The 25,681-nt window shown below is 46.9% G+C and overlaps 1 protein-coding gene across 1 annotated transcript; it reads right to left on the reverse strand.

Annotated features, from left to right (window-relative positions):
* Positions 1-7,328: 7,328 nt before the first annotated feature.
* PPIH (peptidylprolyl isomerase H) lies at positions 7,329-21,796 on the reverse strand. Its single transcript, XM_044996488.1, has 10 exons — positions 21,651-21,796; positions 20,944-21,008; positions 19,446-19,469; positions 19,018-19,062; positions 18,451-18,493; positions 16,903-16,995; positions 14,621-14,708; positions 10,859-10,899; positions 9,169-9,259; positions 7,329-7,714 (listed from the first exon to the last, which is right to left on the reverse strand). The coding sequence occupies exons 1-9, from the start codon at positions 21,714-21,716 to the stop codon at positions 9,191-9,193; spliced, it is 534 nt and encodes a 177-aa protein (XP_044852423.1). The 5' UTR covers positions 21,717-21,796; the 3' UTR covers positions 7,329-7,714; positions 9,169-9,190.
* Between the last annotated feature and the right edge of the window lie 3,885 nt (positions 21,797-25,681).

Below are 25,681 nucleotides of genomic sequence, written 5' to 3' on the forward strand. Positions count from 1 at the left end.
ACCGGCTAGCCACCCCGCACGCACCGCCCACTACCTCATTCACTGGCTGCGGAGATTGCCCGTCACGCAACGTGTAAACCCATTGGCTTCTAAAAATCCGCCCACGCGGTCACTGACACACCCGTTGGTGACGGCACCTGCCCCTCATAGAACGCGCTCAGTTATTGGGTGCTTCTGTCCCTCACACAGAGCTCGCTAACATCTATTGGCCCTAGAGCCGGCCTCTCATGTAAAAGCAGCAAAGAATCCTGTGGCACCTTATAGACTAACAGATGTTTTTGCAGCATGAGCTTTCGTGGGTGAATACCCACTTCTTCGGATGTACCCTCTCATTTAACGCGCACACCCATTGGCTGTAGGAATCACCGTGGCCGGGCCTTTCTTCGGCCAATTTCATTGCTCCTCCCTTTCGGAGCGTGATTGGTGCAGCCTCCCTGCTGATCCCGCCTCCTGGAGAACGCGCGGGGCCGCTCCTCTGCCTATCGTAGCTGGGTTACCGCGCGGGGCGGGGAGCCGGAGGTCCCCGGAGCACATGGCCCGGGTTGAACTCGTGCGGTTACCCCGGGGCGCCCCGGCCAGTGTGCGGGGAAGGGGCAGGCCCGGCTTGCTTCTGGCTGGGAAAACACTGGGTCCGTGTGAGCGCCGGGGCTGGGAGGTGTCCCTAGGCTCCACGGCCCCACCCAGACCCCCCACTGTAGGCAGGACTGGCTTTAAGCCGAATCCCGGAATCGGGCCCCGCGCCTTAGGGGTCTTTCATTTTACTTTTTTTTACCCACCCGGCGGCGGGGGTGGATGTTCTGGGGCTTCGGCGGCAGGGGGTCCTTCGGTGTCTGCATCAGGCCTTGTCTACACTGTCACTTTACAGCGCTGCAACTTTCTTGCTCGGGTGTTTCCCCCCCCCCCGCGAGTGCTGCAAGTGTCAGTGGTGGAAAGTGGCAGTGTAGTCAGTGCACCAGCCCTGCGAACTACTCCTCTCTCCCAGTGCTGGTGTCGTGACTACACGGCCATGTTAAAGTGCTGCCGCACAGTGTTTTAACGTTGGTAGTGAAGACTTGCCCTCAGGCTGAGGGGACTCCCTGGAGGCCTGAGCACTTCCTCCAGGCCTGGAAGGGAGGTGGTTTCTGTAGCTAGGTCTAATGTGGCTTCAGAAGGGATGTCAGGCCATGGTAGAGAGGCTGGCTGATATCAGTGGAATCAGACCTAGACTGAGCATCAGGACTAGGTTGACTCAAGTGGGGTCCCAAACCACCAGGCTATGAGGAATTCTGGGGTGGGGCTCTCTCAATCTCTCCTGTTGGAACTGTTCCACCGGTCTATGCAGCACCAGATCCTGGACTCAGACAGGCCTATCAGATTAGACCCCTGCTAGGGAGATAGGTGGGGGAAGGCCTAGTTTGAGAATCCCACCGGGGCTAAGGCAAGAGCTGCAGAGCAGCTTGTTAGGCATTTGGCAGTGTAAAGGCTTAGGCAGTTCTGTGCATGCCCATCAGTGGAACCCCAGGGACTTTTAGGGTCCTACAGGGTTAGCCAACAGCTGAACAGTGCTCTTGAGAAGGTCATTGGGTTAGATGGTCATTGGCAACTAGATGTTGGATTTAGGTGCCTAAAGAGGCAGTTGAGTGTCTACATCCCTTTGTGGATCTAGCCCTAACTACCTGAGTCATTTTTGAAAATTGAATTTAGACTTCTAAATCACTTAAGCATTTTTGAAAGTTTTACCCTATGTGACATGGATTTCCAATAGTGCTTTTGAAAATCCCATTATTCTGGTTATACTTGGGAGAGATTCTCAAACCACACCAACTATGAGGGATTTTCAGCACACTCATTCTCTTCAGTTAATATCTCAGGCACTGGCCTGTACAATTATAGCAAGTCTCTGTCTCTGAGATATGAGTCTGTGATCATGTGCAAGTCAGGAGTCATTTGACAAGTGCAGAAAAGGTCATTGTGGCACTCTGTACCTCAAATCAGCACCCTGGAACCCCCATATTCACCACTGTCATTTATTTATGATTTGTTTTGTATAAAGTATGCCTTGTGATGTATAATTTTAAAAGTCTTGATCTGTTGACCATCAATATCCTGTTGGATTGTATGTGATATTGTTGTGTGTGGCGTTACAAAGTTTTGCTATATGTGTGCTACTGAAATATGTTGTGAGTTTGAGAACACCCACAACCAGCCTTTCAGGTACAACAGTGGAGTAGTCAGATATGCTGATGGCCCATTAAAGAGAAGCCACTATCCCAGGAATTGTATACAATGAAGATGTCTCAGAAAGAGTACGGAGACAATGGAGAATGCTTAACCAAGGGGGGGAACTACACTTACTACTTAGAATCATTAAAATCTATCTCTGTAGTTAATAAATCTGTTTTATATTTGACCTAAAACAGTGTGTTTTGGTGGAAGCGCCTGGGAAATCTCAGCTCAGTTACAAAGGCTAGTGTGTGTCCTGTCCATATCGAGGGGGGACAGACTTGGTAATGAACTTACACTGGTCAGGCTTCTGACTAGGGCAAGATGGTACAGTTCTGGGGTACAAGGCTGAGAAGCTGGGGGGAATTGGCTGGGGCGTCTCTATTGTTGGTTCATGAGTTCAGGGCTGGAGCACCCATGGGGAAAAAATGGTGGGTGCTGAGCCTCCCGCCCACCAGCAGGCCCCATGGCTCAGCACCTCCTCCTCCTCCCACCCACCACAAACAGCTGGTTCATGGTGTGCTGGGGGGGGGAGCCAGGATGCAGCACTCTAAAGAGAGGGGGTGGAACTGGGTGGGAAGAGGCGGGGTGGGGGTAGAGCAGGGGCAGGCAGAACCAGGGTGTCTGTGGGGCTTCGGGGAAAGGGTTGAGCACCCCAGCACTTTGAAAAGTTGGCGCCTGTGCTTTGGTCTCACCCACTATGGTCGTTCTTAGGTGGGACAGAGGGCTCAGCGATCCCACAGTTCAGGTTGCACCCCAGGAACCCTATAACAGTCATCTTGGGACAGTTGATCCAGGAGAATGTTGTGTAACCAGTTCAGTCTAAGATGTGAGAATTCCCTTCTTCTTCAAGAGAAATTGTCTTGGGTCCAAGATGATAGTGTGTTACTGGCTCTGGCTGACTATCACAGACTTGGCCCTTTCAATTTGTTGCGGTACAGGGAATATTTAATTGAACACTAATTTCCCATAAGTTGATACTCCCTCCTTGCGTAGAGGATTTTAAAGACCAGGATTGTACTTGGTTATCTTCCTTGAGATCTGATGGGGGAGCATTTTTTACCAACCAGCTATGACCAAAAGCACCTCTGTATTCACACCCTCCATGGCTATTGTAATAATCTTTGTGCAAAATATGCCTTGTGAGGTATCATTTGAAAACTAATAACTCACTGGTCAATAGTTTCATAGTGAAATGTGTGTAGCAACATTATATGTAATACTATGAAATCCCCCGGTGTGATGTTGTTAGCATACGTCCAAAACCCTGCCTATGCAAAAGTTGTTAAACAGGCCTATCCTAAAACAAAGGAGTGTGTTTACCTCAGTTTACATGTAAGTAGTAAACCAGGTCCTCAGACAGCAGGGGGAGGAGATGGCAGGAGAGACAGCAAATTTGCATTTAAGCAAACACAGGTGGGGAAGAAAAGGCATGGAGCCTTCCCTTCACCACCAGACTCCATGTCAACTTCTTTACTGCTTGAGTAAACCTAACTTTGAATGGTAACCCCCCAAGGTTCACTGGACTATAAAAGAAGGGGCAGAACCCCGAGTTTTCTTTTTCACTTAAGAAGACAACGGCACCAGCCCCTTGGGGTCTCTGGGAGAGATCCTGACCAAGGAAAGGGTCAGTCACCATCTGGCAGGAACACTGTGGGTGAGAAAGGTCATCTTAAACAGAGCCTTGAACCAGAACTTGCTCGATTAAGTTTTAGACTTTTAGATGCATTTTCATTTTTATCTGCTTGTAACCATTTCTAACTTTCTCAGGTATGTGATTTCACTTAAAATCCAATCTTCTTTTGTCAATAAACTTGTTTTATTTTTAATCTAAACCAAACCAGAGCCGTGTTTGAACTGGACTGTTTGGTAACTCTAGTTAAACTAGCAAACTTGAATAGTGACTCCTTACAGGGGCAACAGATCTTAATATCTGAACTGTCCAGGAGAGGGCTGGGCTGTGCAGAACACACATTTTTGAGAAAACTTGGTACTGGGAGTGTGTTGGGGTCTCCCTACCATTAGTAACCAAGGCTGCTTGGCTAGAGTGTTGTTGACAGGCTGCTGGGGTCAGAGATACTGGACCAAGGCTGCAGCTATAGAAAGACACTCAGGGTCTGACCTGCATGCATTTTGGCTGGTTGCGAGTGGTCAGGTTGGGAGCTACAACAGCAAAGCTTCGTGAGGCACCCAAGTTTGTGAGGTGGATGGTGACAGACCCCCTTGCTGGTCTGGATTGCACCCCAGAATCTGACACCAGCGTCCAGTTTTGCCTTCTGTTTTGTACTGGTCATCAACTGTTTTATCCTGTGGTGGCACAGAGAGATTTCAGGCAACACCATTGTCACTGCAGAGACTCAGGTGCAATATGTATCATATTGAAAAAAATAGGTCAGTGAATTCAAGCCTTCTCTTCCACTGGCAGCTGTTCTTCCTGTGAACTTTCCAACCCTTATTACTGCTGAATTTTGTGGGATGTTCCACATTTTTGCTGATTCAGGCTTCCTGTCACCCTGGACCACAGAGGTAGGCAATGTTCTACAGACAAGAGAAAGAGAGCACTACCAAATAAATGGATAAATAGGATGACCTGGATAATTACAGGTTTGGCAGCTGACAGTGATGCCAGGCAAAATAATGGAATGACTGATATGGAACTCCATTAATTAAAGGAGGGTGATATAATTAATGCTAATCAACATGGGTTTATGGAAAATAGATCCTGGCACACGAACTTGATAGCTTTTTATGACAAGATTACAGGTTTGGTTGATAAAAGTAATAGTGTTGATGTAATATATATAGTCTCTAAAGCATTTGACTTGGTATGGCACAACATTTTGATTAAGAAACTAGAAAGATACAGAATCAACATGGTACATGTTTAAAACAACTGGTTAACTGAAAAATACTAGCTAGACATTTACAGTCTATGTTGTCAGCTTATATAAATCAGGATCAAACTGGATAGACAAATGGCAGACAATATTCAGACAGTACTTAAAATCATCTCCAGCCCTACATTTCGATGGTTCTATAATGCCAGATTTAAAAAAAAAAAAAATCAGTTTCTCATTATTGCTAGATGCAGTGAAAGCCTTTGAGGGGAACTTTCTGTTTCATGTTCTGTCCCATACAGACTTTGGCCTCCAGTTCATTAAGTAGATCTCTGCTCTTTACATTAGTCCAAAAGCCACTGTGCCAGTTAATGGGGTGAACTCTCCCCTTTTGAATTACACAGAGGGAGCAGACAGGGATATCCTTTGTTTCCTTTACTTTTTCACTGGCCATGGAGCCTTTTGCACAGAGGATAAGGAACAATGGCTTCGTAACAGGAACAGAACTTTCAGGAACAAATCAGAAAATGGCATTGTATGTACATGATGCAATATTTTCTTATCTAAACCAAATATTTCCCTAAAATTAGTTTCCAAAATAATCTAGGATTTTGGGAAAGCGTCTGGGTTTAAAGTAAATTGTGTCAAATCTGAAATGCTAACTATAAAATTTCAAGACACTGAAAAGTCACTCCAAGAAACATTTGGGTACAAATGGGCAACAAATTTCAACCTAGAGGAGCGCTGATTTAAATGTCAAACCTCTACTTCAGCTAATGAAAAAAGATCTCGGGGCTGGGGGAAGTATACCATTTTTTGGTTGGGAAGAGTAGCCACAGTCAAACTGAATATTCTACCAAGAGATCTTTCTAGTTTCAAAATCTTTCTTTGATTGTTCCAGATAAAACACTAGCGGGAATACAGAGGATGTAATTAGAATTCATATAGAATAAGAAAAGAGAGTGAGAATAGATCATTTATACAGACCCATTACACAGGGTGGAATGGCTGTTCCAAATAATTTATGGTACTATTAAGACAGTCAGTTCAAAGCAGTAGTGGATTGGGGGTGCTCTAATCCCACCAACACTGATTTTTTATTGAATAAAAAAATTGCAGTAGTGTAAACAGCGCTAGCTACCATGGATTAATTAAAAAAAATCACCCCCTCCAGAAATTTACACACATAGAATCATAGAATATCAGGGTTGGAACGGACCTCAGGAGGTCATGTAGTCCAACCCCCTCCTCAAAGCAGGACCAAACCCCAACTCCCCCCCTCCCCCACCAGGATTGGGCTCACAACCCTGGATTTAGCAGGCCAATGCTCAAACCACTGAGCTATGCCTCCCCCCACTCTTTAGTGAAGGCTACTCTATGGGCTTGGGATAGCACTAGAGATAAGCTAAACTCTTTTTCCTCACCAATGACACCCATTGCAAATAATCCAGAACTTTATCCAAATTGCAAACTGGAGAGCTTCAAAGACTGGGAGAGCCAAGGAATACACACAGTTGACCAGCTATTCAGTAAAGAAACTTCTAACTTATTTAAGGATCAAAATTAATGTTAACTGGACCACTTCCCCTGGTATCAGTACTTTCAAGTCAGGCATTGTGTTTCTCAACTTTCTAGACAAACTGTTTTATACAGAAAGCTAATTTTAATAGAAGCAATGGCATCCAGTCAATTAGGAAGCAAAAAAATTATAACATCAATTGTTGCAGACAGCTTTCCTAACAAATAAGTGTCCCTGTATGACACACCGGGAAAAGGATACGGATAGCCAATTTACCCATGAGGTATGTGATTTGATGTGGAAAGAGGACCAGCAACCTCAGTGTCAGGCACAATAAAATAAAATTTCCTTAAGATGCTTTCAATGGTACCTCATACCAGTCAGATGGTGGGGGGAGGGGGGGGGGGAGGGGAAGATGGAATGGGGATAAATGTTGAAGAAATTGTGGTGAAAAAGATGAGTTATGCTTATATGGTGGCCATGTCTGGTCATTTGAGGGTACTGGGATGCAAGCTGTAACCAAATATCACAAATTGCTGGATATTTATTACCAAATGATCCCTTGGTAATCCTCCTGGGGCTTCCTCATGGAAAGGGTCACACAAAGGGAAATTAATTAATCTCTCTTCTGCTAATAGCTCTCGGCTGTTAGCTTCTCACTGGAAAAAGAATAGCCCAACCATAGAGAACTTATTAAAAAAAAAAAAAAAGGAAACTGTGGTTATGGAAAAATTAACACACAAATTGCCCAGCAAAATAAACAGAGATAATTAGATATTTGGTTACCTTTTATTCAGTACTCAAAGTACATTCACCTGCCAAAAAAAAAAAAAGCACACCTGTCCAAGAATCCAGCCTGAAATAGTCTAACTGAACAACACTGCACAGACATTTAACAAAATGCTTTATTTACACTGGAACTTTTTTTTTTTTAAGTTGTACATCCTGAATATCAGAAACTTCTGTAGAAGTGCCAGCAGCACAGATATGGCCTGCAGGAAAAGACTGGGGCAGCCACAGTGATGGGTAACAAGGGACCCATCTGAATTCGGAAATACAGAATCCTCTATTCTTCCAGCAGTTACTTTCTTGGGCTTTTTGGTTTACTTGCATCTCCCACAGAATATGAAACTCTTCTCTCTTTGCAAGGGTCTACCTGGAAGTGGGAGGAGAAAGAAGATCAGTAATAGTAACAGCCATGTCAGAGTTCACAGAATCCTCTGACTAACTGATCCCCAAGAACAACAGCTGAAGGGATGGAACAGAAACAGCTAAGAAATTTGGCACTTGTGCTCTGGGTTACATTGCTGTGCAGTGGGACTCAGCTGAGCCACACTGTCTGTAGCTGTATCTCAGCTAGTCCCTGTCAGGGACATGGGAATGCCACAATCCTGGGGCCATGGAATCTACAGCAGAATCTCAGCTTTAATTAAAAAATTATGCTCCCAGCCACCACAGCTGCAAAAGCAGCTTTGAAAACTGTGAGCAGAGTGTAAACGCCTGCCCAAGTCTGTAAGCAACTTAACGCCCGCCTCTGGGTGAAGCGTGCTCCACGCATCAGCCCAGTGGAGGAGCTGAAACCTCAAGATGGCAATTTCAACGTCAACATTATTAACGATTTCACTGTTCATCATCTTAGCACAACTACTCAGCTAACAGGAACTGCGAACTGGGGAGAGGAAGCAGCACAGAATGATATTACTTACCTACCACAGCTGGAGGCTTCATTTATTGAGGGCCCGACCCTGTAAAGCACTGAATGCCTTCTCTAAGGGGCTGAGGGCACTCAGCACCTTCCAGGATCGGGTCCTAAATGTCTGCAAAGCACTGTGGATCTAAACCCTTCCTTGTGTTGTCTCTATGCAGGTATTTTGGGAATGATTTGGGCTTAGCTTGTTTTCAGAAAGCAGTTCATCTTGCAGATGATATGAGTGGAGAGGAATAGTATGCAGTGCCACCATGCCACTAGCTGCTTGTTAAAATCTGAAAGTCGGTGGCTAAAAGGCTAACCAAAAAAAAAAATATGTTTGGCAAATTCATTTTCAAGTCAAGTTGCAGATTGACATGCTGCAATCTGCGCACACGTGTTGAAACGCTTTTTGTCTGGGATGAAGTAGCTGGATGAGTGGGGAAGACAGCACTATACTTTAATACAAGGTCCCTGGTACTGTCCATGACCTTAAGTACCAACGACTATGTGAGCAAGCCAAGGTGGCCAGGAGCATAGTAAGTGCTAGAAACACCTGACCATGGATCAGGAGAATGGTACCTTCTGTAGTCAGAAGAGAGGATGTACCATGTGTCAGCAACCTGACTTTCAGGAGCTGACAAGACCCCTCCCCATCCTGACAGCAAGTGCTTCAACTTCACAACACATAATGCCAAAGCTGCCTTGAATTCGGAAATACAGAATCCTCTATTCTTCCAGCAGTTACTTTCTTGGGCTTTTTGGTTTACTTGCATCTCCCACAGAAAATGAAACTCTTCTCTCTTTGCAAGCTGGCAGAACCGCAAATTGTGAACTTCAAGGCAGTGACAGATGGGTTTCAATCACAATCACCTCTTATCAGATAGTTTCTCAGCCAAACTGATGAAGACTGACAGACCTACCGAGATTTCTGCATTTATTGCTCTACATTTCACCACACTGCGAGATGACCACTGGCAGTTTGGGTTTGTTATTTGGACCAGTAGGTACATTCTGGGGGGACAAAAAAATCCACACGGTTACAAGGTATAAATACACAGCAAGTTAGTGGGAGTCACAAGCTATTTTGAGGCTGGATAAGAGACGCGTGCTAACTGAGCCTCACAAATATGGAGGAACTGCACTTGGACTATGTCTGACTCATGACTGCTGCTCTTTCATTTCCTCTTCTCTTCTGCAGCAATGTCCTTGGACCATTCCCTAGAGCCAGCTAACTGCCTCTTTACTGCAGAGCTGTGAGACATGGGAGAGACTCCGACCTCACAAATGGGGAACAAAGCGAGAGGCAGCAAAGATACATGTAGCTTCCAGTGAGATGCAATATGGATCATGTCACTTGAGATTTCTTTGGCTTTAAGTCTTTGATACTGTAATTAGTGTCATTTTAAAGAGAAAAGCAACCCCACATTTGTACAGAAGGGGGAGCTATTCAGTAAGGGTGCACAAGGTGCATCCTCAGAAATCACACATCATTCTGGGCTTGGGCCAATGCTCTTTGTGTATGTCACTTAATTCCTTTCTACTATGCCCATCATGGGCATCCTACAAAAGAGGCACACAGTCATCCTCCTTTTGTTTATTAAAGTACTTCTGGTGGGAAACACTGCAAGACGAATCTCCTTCCGGTCTCCAGCCCTGCTTATAACAACTAAACTACGTGGCAGTTTGGTCTCTTCTGTGTTGGCTACACCTCCAATTTACTGCAATCAGATAAGGTGATCAGGGAAAGTTTACACTTTCTGTATAGCTAACAGAAAATTTTAACAAAAGTCACCTACCCAGTGGTTTTCTTAAAACAGAGCTAGTAATAAAGGAATTGTGCTGTATGATTCCCAGCATGAGACCTTCTCGGTGAAGGTTAACATGAGGCTTTAGCGGAGCTGTTGTCAGCTCTGTAATGTCTTTCCCCCTCTGGATTAGCATTCACACACTATTCCTGGCTCAGCTCTGGGATCCACTTTTTGCACTCAAGCACCCAGTCAGAAAGCAGAATGCCAGGGGTGCTCTGTCTATTCAGCCATCCATCACAGTGGTACACTGACACTTTACAAGAGTATATTAACAGGCCCTGTGTGTTTATTAGCCACACACCATTTAAATATGGCATTCACTGATCAACAGATGTGTGTATCTGCAGCACCTGGAAACCATTTGGAAACCTTGTTTAATATTGATTATTAGAAGGCGTCAATTAGATTTCAACTGAAGAACTCAGGGAATTTATCATCCCCTTCACATTACCAAGCAGTATCACAGAACCAATCTCCCTTACACTCCTGTTCTCAACTTGTAAATCAAACAGGTTTCCAGAAAGGACTCTATGCGCCACAACCAAACCCATCTGAACAAGCTTCCCCAGTCACTGACTGGCTACTCCAACTGCACAGCACAAAACTCCCTGTGTCTTGCTAAGTAAATCTACAGGACGGACTCCCTCACTGCAGAGGGCACAACCCCTGCAAGGAGCTCCCTGGCACTACTGTTACATCACTATCCTGCACATGGACAGGGAGGGAACATGAAGCCCAGATTACTGCCACATGCGACTATCTAGCATGCACATTCCTGAACAGGAAGGGGAACTAAACTTACTTCAATTTTTCTCATGACAAGGAGCCCATCAACGATTTTACCTGTAAAGGAAAAGAATATTTACTAGTAGCAGTTCTATAATAAATTTATTCACCTTTTCTGTAGTCCCAGATTGTCAAGTACAGATGATACTTTAATTTCTCATACCCCTGAGATTCCTTTGCTTTGGACTTGGCTACTTCTCCATGCACCATTTTTTGCTCCAGTGATGTCTCTCACCCATTTATAACTATTGGACACCAGTGGCAGCGGGAAGCAGAGTGACCCAGCCTCAGCCTGCTCCGCTCCCCCAGCTCCCTGCCCTGTTGCTTGGGGGAGAGGGCTTGAAGGGAGGGGTCAGGCCCACCCCCGCACTCACAGCAGTGGCGGCTGGGAGCTGGCAGAACGGGCTGGGGCTGGGTCGCTCTACTTCTCGCCGCTGCCGCTGGTGAGTGCGGGCCTGACCCTTTCTGCCAGCTCCAGTACCTCTGCTAATCCCGCGGGCCACGTCGCTCACGGGAAGGGTGGAATGGAGGTGGAGTGAGGGCGGAGCAGGGGTGGGAAGAGGTGGGGCTTAGAGGAAGGGGTTGAATGGGGTCAGGGCGGAGGCAGAGCACGGGGGCTGGGGCTGGCCGCTGGAGCCAGCTCCGTATACGCAGCATGCAGCTGCTTAGGGCACCACGAAATTTGATGCCCCAAATTACTGGTGCCCTACGCACCTGCGTATTCTGCATATGCCTAAGGATGGCCCTGCCTGTGGGGTTGTTATAGATCTGATAAAGGGTTCATAAATAATACAACTACAACCTTCCCAGACATGGGGCTGGTGTCTGTATCTTCAGGACAGGCAATGTGCATCTTCCCAGCAGGTAGAGCCTGCATGGAAATCAGACTGAGACACAGCCCTCTCTGGTGTATTATTAGAAATAATCCCACTGATGGAGATGCAGTTTGTGTTGTTTGTGAACAGCAAAAATGGCTATTATCAAATATTTTTATTGCATGGTGCCTGGAGGACCCAATATTATACATTAGTTCAGTAATAAGATGACACAGACCCGCCCGTGAGATCTTACAGTCTATGACACAAAACGTGTGCCTTTGTAAAATTACAGTATGAAAACTCTAGTGTCACTGCTAGTTCACCACGACACACAAAATAAGCATCAGTTCTCCCCATCTTTCCCTCAGACTGGCTGATTTATTACAGTTGAACCCGGTTATGTTGCCGGCCTAGGGGTTTGCCAAAAAGCGTCGAGATAACCGATGATCGAGATAAACGAAAACCAATATGGCGGCAATATATTAACATGTGCTTGAAATTTCTTTATGTACATGATGTGCGTTAATAAATAAGATGAAGCGATCGGCATGCTATAAAAATGTACATACATGTTTGCTAACAACAAAAGGCATATGTGCACCAACTAACAGCAGAGATTTACCAGTATACAATACAAACCACCGTCGATTCTCGATACAAACCTTTATTATATTCTCCAACATTGCAAACACAAAGATCGCTCACAAAATCACAAAAAACGTGCGGGGTGTAGTTCGTTTTTACAAAAAGTTAACCAGTGTCAAAATTAAATTCGCGAGTCATTTCACTCTGACACAGCTCTGAAAAGTATCGTACACGCGGTTACTATGGTTTCTTTACAAAGTCTAAAATGCTTTGTTGCTTTTTGCCTTTAACAGTCTGCTTGAAAACAAATGCTTCAATATTATTTATGCTGTCTAAAACAGTTTCATCTCCTACAAAAGAACCATACCATCGAATTTTCTGTAGCATTTCTACCACCTCACCAGCTGAGGGAATTGGTTCCAAATCTTCGTCCGCATCTTCTTCATCTTCTTTGTCATTGCCGCATGCAGATGTGCTTGCCTGTGCTGACTGCACACTTGATACAATGTCTTCATCGGTGATCACGCCATCAGTAACGACGTCTTTGTCGATTTCTATGTAATCTCGGAATTCCTGGACAGTGATGGCTAACTCCTGTGCCTCCTCTTCCAAGATAGCATCTGTAAGGCTTGATTTTCCCGCCACTTCCGCGAGTTCTTCTGCGGCTGCACGGCACTGTGCCTGAAACTCATCATCGGAAATATCCTGAATGACGCAGTGCATCCAGCAGTTTGAGATTGTTTCCTTCTTCACGTCATTCCAGGCTGATCTCAGGAAGTTCATTGCATCTAGAAGGGAAGGGGTGTACTGTGCCTTCTTTTCATCATGGAGCAGGTATTGGCGCATCAACATTTTCCTGTAGTACACCTTAAGCACTTGGATTATCCCCTGGTCCATTGGTTGGAGCTTACTCGTTGTGTTAGGTGGGAGGTAAAAGATCTTAATGGCCTTGAGACCAGGAACATCCGGATGAGCTCTACAGTTGTCCACGATCAGTGCCACCTTCCTTTTCTCTGCTTGGAACTTCCTGTCCCACTTTTTCACCCATGCACTGAATAGATCTCCTGTGATCCAGGCGCTTGGCTGGCCATCGTAATCACATTGGAGAACTTTGGTCTGCTTAAAGCATCTGGGATTCTTGGACTTTCCTATAACGTAGAGCGGGAGTTTTTGGCTTCCATCCATGTTAGCAGCAACTAGCACTGTAAGTCGGTCCTTCGACTTTTTTCCACCGTGACAAGCCTCCCCACGAAACGCCATAATCTTGTCTGGAAGGCATTTCCAAAACACCCCAGTTTCATCAGCATTAAAAATGTTCCGAGTCTCATAGGTATCCAAAATTGTGCGCATTTGAGTCTTCAGCCATGAATCCACTTGTTCCTGTTGAACCGCAGCGCTCTCTCCACAAATTGCTTTGAAGACAATGTTGTGCCTCTTTTTGAAACGATCCAGCCACCCCTGACTTGCTTTAAAGTCAGGGTGTCCTAGCTTTGCAGCAAGGATGTCCGCCTTCTCCATCAGCAAGGGACCATTGACGGGAAGGTTTGTTGCTCGCGTATTTGTGAACCATTGAAACAGTTCATCGTCGACATCTTTGTGCTCAGCCACTCTAAGTTTTTTTCTTGCTGGATCAAAGACAGACTTCTCGTACATTTGCTTTATCACGTCGGCCTTCTTTTTCCATCCTGAAATGGTGTTTGCTGGAATGCCATGCTGACGACTAAGGTCTGCCGGTTTTGTTCCTTTTTCTAGCTGCAGTATGATTTCATACTTTTTCTCTATTGACTGATTGTCCAGTTTTCTCTTAACACCTCCAGACATTTTTAGAAGGGAAAAAGTAAACAGAATAGCTACAGCATGTTATCCTTCAGACAAGATCAACAAGAGTGAGTGAACTGGCATGGGAGTGAACGACCATACGGACCATGATCACGTGCTACGTGAACTCAGCACATGCGCAGTGAACCAAGTACGATCATTTTTATTTATATACTAATATATAAGACGCACGATTGGTCATGGGGATCGAGATAACGGACGTTAAGTGGCAAATTTGGCCCTCTTTTGTGCTCGAGATATTAGGGTACGACGACATAAAAGAACCGACATAACCGATGAGAAAATGCTAAGACAAAGAGAGAATTTGGCGGTTCCACTTCTAAAACGTCGACTTAATACGATTGGCAAGTTAACCGAGGTCGAGATAAATGGGTTCGACTGTACTGCTTTCACAATAGCAGCAGGTTTTGAGGCAGATTTCCATAGAAGCTCTGACTCCACTTGCATAAGATTAATGGGAAACGACAACAAAAACCATCTGGTTGCACCAGAAGGGGTAAATGATCAGGATATCACACTGTGCTGCAGCTACTCACCAAACACAACATGCTTCCCATCCAGCCAGTCACATTTGGAGCACGTGATGAAGAACTGACACCCGTTTGTACTTGGACCACTGTTTGCCTGATTGAAAATGCAAAAACAAAACACACAAAAAAATTAGGGAATAGAACATCTCAAGCCAGAGACGCCTGAAATGAGAGCGAGCTGTCACTCCTGGACTAGATTCTAAAGTTTATATTAGCGCCACATTATGTGGAGCAAAGAAAAAAGCAAGTACCACCAAGTGCTATGATGGGGACTGTGGCCTCAGAGTCCTTGCTGAGCAATAACAGATCATCTGAATCTGATATGTGGATAGTTCTCTGAAAACATCCACACAATGTGCAGTGGCAGTCAAAAAAGCCAACAGAATGTTGGGCATCATTAAGAAAGGGATAGATAATAAGATAGAAAATATATTGCCTCTGTATAAATCCAGGATACACCCACATCTTGAATACTGCATACAGATATGGTCGCCCCATCTCAAAAAAAAGATATATTGGACTTGGAAAAGGTTCAGAAAAGGACAACAAAAATTATTAGGGGTATGGAATGGCTGCTGTTTGAGGAGAGATTAACAAGAATGGGACTTTTCAGCTTGGAAAAGAGACAACTAAGGGGGGATATGATAAAGGTCTATAAAATCATGACTGGTGTGGAGAAAGTAAATAGGAAGTGTTATTTACTCCTTCTCATAACACAAGAACTAGGGGCCACCAAATGAAATTAATAGGCAGCAGGTTTAAAACAAACAAAAGGAAGTATTTTTTCACATAACACACAGTCAACCTGTGGCACTCCTTGCCAGAGGATGTTGTGAAGGCCAAGCTATAACAGGGTTTAAGAAAGAACTAGATAAATTCATGGAAGATAGGTCCATCGATGGCTATTAGCCAGGATGGACAGGAATGGTATCCTGAGCCTGTTTGACAGAAGCTAGGAATGGGTGACAGGGGATGGATCACTTGATTATTCCTTGTCCTGTTCATTCCTTCTAGGGCACCTGGCATTGGCCACTATCGGAAGACAGGCGACTGGGCTAGATGGACCTTTGGTCTAACCCAGTATGGCCATTCTTATGTTATTTGTGAGTGTGTGCAGCCAGCTGAATCACAGAGATTCTTCTGTGGCTCTGTAAGAGCTTCGGGGCCAGCATAATACTGAGTTGAGATCCATAACATCACACTGTGTTCTTGGGGGAAGGGTATGTTCTTTGTATTGATGACACTTACTGCATCATAGAAATTGTGTCAGGTGAAGCTGAAAATTTAGGGATCTGTGTAGGGGACAGTTATGGCTTTCTGCAGTTGGGAAGGGCGTTTAGGATTATAGGATAAACAGGTTAGCTGGATGTCTCAGCTAAAATAATCAGCAGTGAAACAGTTAATGATGAAATTTATGTAGCCCTCTACAGGTTTCGGAGTTAACAGGGCTCTGCTAGGTGTGGTGTCTCTCAAAGCTGTCATTTCAGGCTGTCTCAGGAAGCTATCACTGCATCAATTATACTTGGTTCATGTTTTCGAGGTTCTCTTTGCAGCCAGGCGGTGGCCCAGAAACAGGTTACTTAAATTAACACTGAGAAAGGAGAATTCTGCAACAAATACTTCAGCTTCAGAATCACAGACTATCTGGGGTTCTGCCCAGTCATGTTCCAGCACAACTGTGCATTATGGGGATACCATCCCCTGAAATAGCTAGTTGGTGACAACATACTGCGCTAGATAGATCTTTCGTCTGGTCCAGCATGGCATTTTGTATGTTCCAACCTACATACCTCATGATGGTGGCTGTTTCTATGAAATGAAGCCTGGAGCATATATTATACAAGATTCAAACACTATTTCTATAGCTATTCAATTCCCTGACTCAACATTAGTTGGGGTGATGTTTAATAACCATTAGTGGGTAGAGAAGAAAGACTTACTGGAGTGCAAAAATATGTAAGACCAAATAATTCTACAAGCAGAGCAAATTAAACCTACCCCAACAAGTCTAATAGATAAGGGTAAATTATTGACTGGACTGCTACCTTGAGTCATGTTCATTAGCACCTTATGCCATTAATGGTTCCACTGAAGTCAATGGGAGCTACTTACAGAGTAAAATACTGCTCAACATGACTAAGAGTAGCAGAATCTGGCCCTAAATGAGCATTTTTCAGACATTCTATGCAAGGTAGGAGACTTCTGTGAGCCAGGAGATAAGCTAAGAATATCTGCACAAAGGAGCATAGAGCCATTGTAGTCCTACTATTTTGTCTTCTTATACTTACCATAGACAACAGCCCAGGAGCAGAATGTCTGAGTTTGAAGTTTTCATCTGCAAAGGGGCCCCGGTATATACTAGCTACTCCAGTACCATCTCCCTGTATAAAGAGGAAGGCAGGTGTTCAATCCCACCTCAATAAAAGTGAATTCTGTAGCATATATTTAAAATTCCCAAACAAACCACTTTGTTAAATCACAGTTTCAATTCAGAACATATTTCCATGTGAAAACCAGTGTTAACAAGAATGTTAGAATTGAAAACATCTGAACATTTTAGAGTAAGGAAACCAGGAGCCAATGTTCTAAAAGTAACTATGATTCAGCCCTTGCTACCTCGCCCGCCTTCCTCATACTAGCCAGAGACTTGCTCCCACTGCCACATGAAGCTACAGGAGAGCAACGACAGACAGTATCAAGTGGGGGGTGGAGTCCAGGTTTCAGAGCCAGGAGACAAGAGGTTATGGATGGTAGTGAGTGGATCATTTTAGGGCTTGTCTACACTTACATTTTATAGCGCTCTAATTTGCTGGCTCAAGGGTGTGAAAAATCACCCCTCTGGGCGCAGCAAGTCAGAGCGCTTTAAAGCACTAGTGTAAACAGGCTCCCAGCGCTCAGAGCTAATCCCCTCATGGAGGTGGATTACCAGGAGCGCTGGGAGAACTCTCTCCCAGAGCTCATGCGCGACCACACTCACACTTCAAAGCGCTGCCACAGGAGAGTTCCCCCGACAGCAATTTTAAGTTTCCAGTGTAGCCATGCCCTTAGACACAGCAGACATTCTGGAGGAAACAGAAGGGAGGAGAGACGGGAAGGCGTGGGTGGGAAGTTTAAAAGGGTCACAGGGACCCTTGAGGCAGAGGTGGAGATGATGAAGGGTAAGCATGGTGGAAAGGGGGGGTTGGAGGAAGGCTCAGGGTTGAGGGCTAGCCTCAGCTGTTTTAAGAACAAAGAAGTGATCCCCTCTGCTGGCTTTTCCAATGGATGTCTGTCCATGAGGCCTCAGATGAGGTGCTTATGGGAAGCAGAGATTATAATTTTGCTGAAGTTCCAGCCATACTGAGGTAGCTTTTACTCGCCCTAACTGCCAGCATTCAGGCCTCAAAACAATTTATAAATTATACCAGAAGAGTATGTCACTTCAGCAGAAAAGAGGATGGAGAACATTGGTGTTATGTGGAATGAACTCTCCCATGGTCAGAGGCACCTCCAGCAGGGCACGGAAACCCCACTTTGCAGAGGACGGTCATTGCGGCAGAAGAGCCTGGCACCTCTCAACCAAGGAAAGGGAATTTTTGCATGTCAGAAATACATGATGATTTAGCTAATGCTGTTCCAGTTGCTGCAGAGAAAACATTTTGCCCAGTTCCCAGATATCTGTTTCCTAGCACATTCCAATTTATTCCAGTGCAGAGAGTAGGAAAATACCAGCGAAGCGTCTCAAGTAATATCTTCTCATAAGAGAAATAGTGAATAGAAAACAGATGACTATATACCCAGGAAAGAGAGCAAGACACCACCTCCTTTAAGAAAGGAAAAGAACACAAAGTACCTACGTTTACAAAGTCACCTCCCTGTATCATGAAATCCTTAATGACTCTAAAGTAATTAAAAAAAAAAAGAAGTTACTTTTTTCTGAAAAAACTTCTTGGGAAGCTTAATATGTCAGTGAAAAACAGAGATATTCCCCACAACAGTGAAAATGCATCAGGATTTGCAAACACATACATTCTGTAAACCAATATAGAATTCCCACTGTTTAAGCTAAAACAAATTGCGGCCTTTGGCGGTTAGATCTGGTGATGTACTCAAAAGGAACTGAACCCTGATCTCAAGAGAGGCAGAGAAAGGAGTAGGTACTGCCTGTATATTGGGTCAAAGGCACCTAGAAGGCTGTGGTTTCTCTCTGTGAGTACAACAGAAGGGCCAGCAAGAACTACAGCGGACAGTCACCCAAACAATACATGCAAGACAGAGGTTACAGAAGGAAAACATAAATGCAGAGCTACTATTTTTTGATGTGTACAGTATGCCTCTTAGTTTAAAGAAGTCCTTTAAAAGAGGGCTCCAGAATGCCTGTAGTTCACCAAGCTGTTTTAAGCATTAGAAGGAAAAGTATTTACCTGTGGAAAGTGCTCCCTTTGTAACCTATTGGAACACCATCTTTCCTACAAGAAAAAGAAAGGGCATTGGCAGTTCCTGCACGTCACAACACGAAAACCCCCAGGAGTCTTTAGTCCCAAGAGCTCCAAGCTGAGGAGATCAACTCCTATGTGCTGCCCTGACATGCTTCCCTCTCACACTGCTTGGGAGGGCAGCTTGTTTGGCAATATTGCAGTTTGTAGCCAATTGAGTCTGACAAACAGCAAAAATATTTTTTATGTCAACAGAGTGTTTCCCAAGAGTCTTCATTTTGCATTCATGTAGGTAACAAGACTATCATTGGCAGGAGGTTAAGAACAAGTACATCTATTTCCTATTGTCTGTCCATAACTCCCCCTGCTTGTGTGAACTTACTGCTTAAGAGGAGGCAGAAACTGATCCTACATACCTGAATTCACCTGTACAAAATTGCCTGAGAAGAAAAAACAACAAACAGCAGTGAGTGAGTCACTTTGAAAAGTTATTTGAAAATCAAGGACACAAATTATTACCTACTGAATATTTCACAGAAGAGGAATAGCAGGGATGTCCATTGTCAGAAGGAATAAATGACACTCTCTCTAGAAGCAGGTGCCATCAAGAGCTCTTAGTAACTTTCAGCTCCCCAGGTTTGTTTCTGCAGCTGGGAGAGGCTCAGACGGATACTGGGGCTTGTAAGAGGCAGAAGTGGAACTGGGCAGCCCTCTGTGGAGGTCTGTGATGGACGAGGATACACTTGCTCATCTTGAGGGACTGGGCTGTCTGGTGTGCAGGACACCCTTCAGCCAGAGGGAAGCAAGCAGGGGGCCAAGTCAGTAAGTTGCTATCTCTCTCGTGTGCTGAGGTGCTATGGGAGGAAGGGGCAAACATGAACAGAGTGGGCTGCTGGGTTTCTGAGTCATGCACACATCTCCCAAGCAGGAATTGTTGACTCACTGCTCTTTTCTGAGCATGTGGGAGTAGCTGCTTGCGCCAGGCACTCCTTCCTTAGGAACTAGTAAAAGTCTAGCCAGTCTGAATGTACAGCTGAGTTTTGCTCACTTTGCGGACTGAATCTCAAGGATTAGCATAAAATTTGGTGCCTGGGTGGTGATGGGGAGATACAAGAGTAAGGCTACCACATCTGCTAGGCTATTTCCAATATGGAGACTTGATGTGGGGGATAAGAATCTTAATCCTACCCCTTACCTTTAGGGGACCAGCTAAAAGTAAAAGTTCAGAGGAAATTATGAATGTCTGAGGATAAAAGTTTAGACAAACTCATGACTATTCCCACCCTCCCCAGAATGTTACTCAGTGAAAGCAGGTGGTGGACAGGAGAAAACAGATGCTCAGAGCAGGATTTCCTAGAGGTGGAAAAAAATGGCCAGAGGTAACATTGGTCTGGCTTCTAGCAGCCCAGCAAGCAGGTACTTTTAGTCCAGAAGGTGCATCCTGTGCTCCAGATTCTAAGATTTAGTTTAATTTAAACCTCTAGTCTTGAATATTATAAAGACATCTTAAAACACAACCGGAGTGTAACTGATGCATTGATGTCTGGCTGGGTCTACAGAGAGCTTTGAGAAATGTGAACTACCCCTCTCATCTGAATGGGATATTGGCTCTGAAATCCAGTGAGGACAGTTTAATTGTCAACACTGTTAACAATTTCCTTGCTGATGAAAGCACATGTTAAAGAGGGCTGATCATGTGCAAGTGTGCAATCTGCTGCATGTGCCTTGGCAGAAACTTAGTGCACAACCACCCCTAAAATCTCTTCCCAATCAAACACCCTGGGCACCGCGTAGCGCAGGGCTGCCCCACTACAGGGAGGGATGGTCAGGTATGGGGCTCTCCTACCATGAATTGCTGCATGACCACCCCCAGGAATTGGGCTGCCTCAGTGGGAGCAAAGTGCCACAGGCTACCTGAAATTCTCCGCCGTTTTGGGCACAACGTCAGCGAACAGCTCTACCTTCATGCGGCCGATCTCCTGGGGGACAGAGAGCATCAGCGCCGGGCCCCGCACGCCTAAGGGCTACGACCCCCGGCCCGAGCCCCCGCACCCCGGCCCGCCTCTTCCCCCGGCCCGAGCCCCCGCACCCCGGCCCGCCTCATCCCCTGGCCCGAGGCCCCTTCCCGAGCCCCCTTCCCCGGCCCGCCCCTTCTCCCGGCCCGAGCCCCCGCACCCCGGCCCGCCCCTTCCCCCGGCCCGAGCCCCCGCACCCCGGCCCGCCTCATCCCCTGGCCCGAGGCCCCTTCCCGAGCCCCCTTAGCCCGGCCCGAGCCCCCGCACCCCGGCCCGCCCCTTCCCCCGGCCCGAGCCCCCGCACCCCGGCCCGCCTCTTCCCCCGGCCCGAGCCCCCGCACCCCGGCCCGCCCCTTCCCCCGGCCCGAGCCCCCGCACCCCGGCCCGCCTCTTCCCCCGGCCCGCCTCTTCCCCCGGCCCGAGCCCCCGCACCCCGGCCCGCCTCATCCCCTGGCCCGAGGCCCCTTCCCGAGCCCCCTTCCCCCGGCCCGAGCCCCCTTCCCCCGGCCCGAGCCCCCGCACCCCGGCCCGGCCCGGCCCGCCCCTTCCCCCGGCCCGAGCCCCTCTACTCCCGCGGCCCGGGCGCCGCAGTGGCCCAGCCCCGACCTGGCCGCCGATGCTGACATCGAAGAAGACCACGGGGTTGTTGGGGTTGGCTGCCAGCACCGACATGGCGACCCACCCGGAACCGGAACCAGAACCCGGCCACGGCCCTCCCTCGGCAACATGGCGGGCCTGCCGCAGACACGCGCGTGCGCAGCAACACGTGCTCCGGGGGGGGGGGTCGCTGCGGAGAGGCCCTCGTGGTGCGAGAAGCTGCAGGCATTTGCTCGGTGGGAGGCACTGCGCATGCGCAGTAACATCTGCTGAAGCTGCTGCCTCTTGGCATAAGGTTCCGCAGTCTGCTTCTTACCCGGATTGCAAAGGGGGGGAGGGGGCAGGGTCTGAAGCCTGGTCTACACTAGGCGTTTAAATCGGTTTTAGGAGCGTAAAACCGATTTAACGCCACAACCGTCCACACTAGGAGGCACCTTATATCGATTTTAATGGCTCTTTAAACCGGTTTCTGTACTCCTCCCTAACGAGAGGAGTAACGCTAGTATCGGTATTACCATATCGGATTAGGGTTAGTGTGGCCGCTGATCGATGGTATTGGCCTCCGGGCGGTATCCCACAGTGCACCAGTGACCGCTCTGGACAGCATTCTGAACTCGGATGCACTGGCCAGGTAGACACGAAAAGCCCCGCGAAGTTTTGAAATTCATTTCCTGCTTCCCCAGCGTGGAGATCTCATCAGCACAGGTGACCACGCACAGCTCATCAGCACAGTTAACAATGCAGTCTCCTGAGAATCGTAAAAGAGCCCCAGCATGGACTGCACGGGAGGTACTGGATCTGATCGCTATCTGGGGAGAGGATTCAGTGCTAACAGAACTGCGTTCCAAAAGACGAAATGAAAAAGTATTTGAAAGAATTTCTAAGGCTATGACGGATAAAGGCCACAGCAGGGACTCAGTGCAGTGCAGAGTGAAAGTTAAGGAGCTCAGACAAGCCTACCAGAAAACCAAAGAAGCAAACGGAAGGTCCGGGGCAGGTCGAAAAACATGCCGCTTCTATGCTGAGCTGCATGCAATTTTAGGGGGCTGCGCCACAAGTACCCCACCCCTGATCGTGGATTCCGAGGTGGGGGTTGTAATCTCTGCCATGGCTGAGGATTATGCAGACGGGGAAGATGAAGATGAAGAAGAGGAGGAAGACCTAGCAGAGAGCACGCAGCACTCCGTGAGCCCCAGCAGCCAGGAGCTTTTTATCACCCTGACGGAATTACCGTCCTCCCAGCCCTCACAAGCCACTATCCCAGACAATGACGCCATGGAAGGGAGCTCTGGTGAGTGTACCTTTGCAAATAGCAAACATTGTTTTTTAAGCAAGCCTTTTTTAATGATTGATTTGCCCTGAGGACTTGGGATGCATTCGCAGACAGTATAGTTACTTAGGGTATGGCTACACTTACGGTTTGCAGCGCTGGTAGTTTGCAGCGCTGGTCATCCAGCTGTGTAGGAGCAGCGCTGGTGTGTGGCCACACTCACAGCTACCAACGCTGGTGTGTGGCCACATTTGCAGTATTAGCAGCGCTGTTGGGAGTGCTGCATTATGGGCAGCTATCCCAGCATTCAAGTGCAACAATGTGCTTTTCAAAAGAGGGGGGTGGAGGGTGGTGTACTGTGACAGGGAACGGAGAAGATAGAGTGGATTTTTGGAGCCAACACTGTGTGTTTGCTTCCTGGATTGGAAAAATCACAAAATGTTCATGAGCCCTTAGTCTTAACTCTTAATTGCAAACAGCCTGCCTCCAACACGGACTCCCCGCTGTTTCACTCACTCCCTGTGGTGTACTGTGACAGGGAGCGGAGAAGAGAGAGATTGGAAAAATCACAAAATGTTTGCGAACCCTGCATCCAACGCTGTTTCCCCTGCCTCTCATTTGATCATTCACAGCCAGGTACAGATAGCTCCTGTTTGCTGTGATCAGTGTTTGTTTTTTTAGATTAGCAGTTCAACGGAGCTCCGATCGGCTCCATTCTGTTTCATTCACTCTCCCTGCCTGCCTCTCATTTGATCGTTCACAGCCAGGTACAGATAGCTCCTGTTTGCTGTGATCAGTGTTTGTTTTTTTAGATTAGCAGTTCAACGGAGCTCCGATCGGCTCTGTTCTGTTTCATTCACTCTCCCTGCCTGCCTCTCATTTGATTGTTTACAGCCAGGTACAGATGATCACAGCAAACAGGAGCTCTGTTTGTTCGGAGCTCCGATCGGAGCTCGTTCACAACAAAACAAAGAGAGGCTGCATAACAAAACAAAGAGAATAATTTATAAAAGCATTCTGGGATACACCTTATACCCTGGAGGCCAATCACAGCGCTGGTGTGTGGCCACACTTGATGACCAGCGCTGCAGCACCAGCGCTGGAATCCTTATTCCCCATGCCGAGTGAGGTGTACGGCCAGCGCTGCAGCCAGGGAGTTGCAGCGCTGGAAGTGCCCTGCAGGTGTGGCCACTTACTAATTGCAGCGCTGGTGGAGGCTTTCCAGCGCTGCAAATCGCCAGTGTAGCCATACCCTTAGAAAAGTTTGTTAACATGTCCGGGGATTGAGAGGAAATCCTCCAGGGACATCTCGATGAAGCGCTCCTGTAGGTACTCCAGAAGCCTTTGCAGAAGGTTTCTGGGCAAGGCAGCCTTGTTCCGCCCACCATGGTAGGACACTTTACCATGCCATGCATGTAGCAAGTAATCAGGTATCATTGCGTGGCAAAGCATAGCAGCGTATGGTCCCGGTGACTGCTGGCATTCAAGAAGCATCCGCTCTTTATCTTGTTCTGTTATCCTCAGCAAAGTGATATCATTCAGGATAACCTGGTTAAAAATCAGGAATTTAAGTAAGGGGGGTGGCCATTTTTCTACTGGGTTCGTGGACTGCAGCAGCTTAAAAAAAACCTGTCCTGCACGTAGCGAAGCGGGGGGAGGGGAGGAGTGAAATGCCGATGATCTTTTCTGTGTTTGGTCACCGGCGATCTTCCCCAAGCTACCAGCCACGCAGTGGGTGGGGGGGTGGGAAGGTTGTTGATTAGCAGGGAGCTAGCGTGGTATTAGCCATGCGTTGGGGGGGAGGGGTAAATCACTACAGAAGCCGAAAGACAGTGACTTACCATGGCCGCATGCAAGCTGAATTCTGATGCCTGGACTTGTGTCTGTGAGATCTGTAACTCCAGAGCTGCAAGCACTCACTATTAAGATGAAAAATGCGACCTTGTAGGGAAATCACATGTGCTAGGTGAATAGTGCTGTTCACTGTGAAAGAGTATAACCATTGTTCTGTAAAATGTATCTTTCTAAATATTTATCTCCCTCATGCAGCTGCAAATTTTTCAACCATCCCTCCTCCATCCCAAAGGCTAGCACAGATAAGGCGGAGGAAAAAGAAGACGCGAGATGAGATGTTCTCGGATATTATGGAAGTTACACGCAATGAAAGAGCTCATCTGAATGAGTGGAAGGACGTGGTATCAAATTACAGGAAAGAGGCCAGTGAACGTGAGGACAGGAGGGATGAACGTGAGGACAGGAGGGACAACCGAGATGAGAGGTGGCGGCAGGAAGACCGGCAGGAAAATCAGCGGTGGCGGCAGGAAGATCAGCGGTGGCGGGATGCAACTCTGGGGCTGCTGCGTGATCAAACTGACATGCTCCGGCGTCTTGTGGAGCTTCAGGAACGGCAGCAGGATCACAGAGTGCCGCTGCAGCCCCTGTATAACCACCCTCAACCCTCACCATGTTCCACATCCTCCTCACCCAGACGTGTAAGAACGCGTGGGGGGACGCTCCGTGCACCCGCCCACTCCACCCCCGTGGACAGCCCAACCAGAAGGATGTCGTTACTGTGAATTTTTTTTAATGGCCTCCCAAACCACACCCTTACTTCTCTCCCTCTTTTTATAATGAATCAATAAAGAATTCATGCTTTTTAAATGAGAGTGACTTTATTTGCATAAGTAAGCTGTACTCCAAGGGGGAGGGGGAGTTGCTTACAGGGAATGAGTCAATCAAGGGGGTTGGGTGTTCATCAACAAACACAGCA

Source organism: Mauremys mutica, chromosome 21, assembly GCF_020497125.1.
Source record: "Mauremys mutica isolate MM-2020 ecotype Southern chromosome 21, ASM2049712v1, whole genome shotgun sequence".
Lineage (NCBI taxonomy): Eukaryota > Metazoa > Chordata > Testudines > Geoemydidae > Mauremys > Mauremys mutica.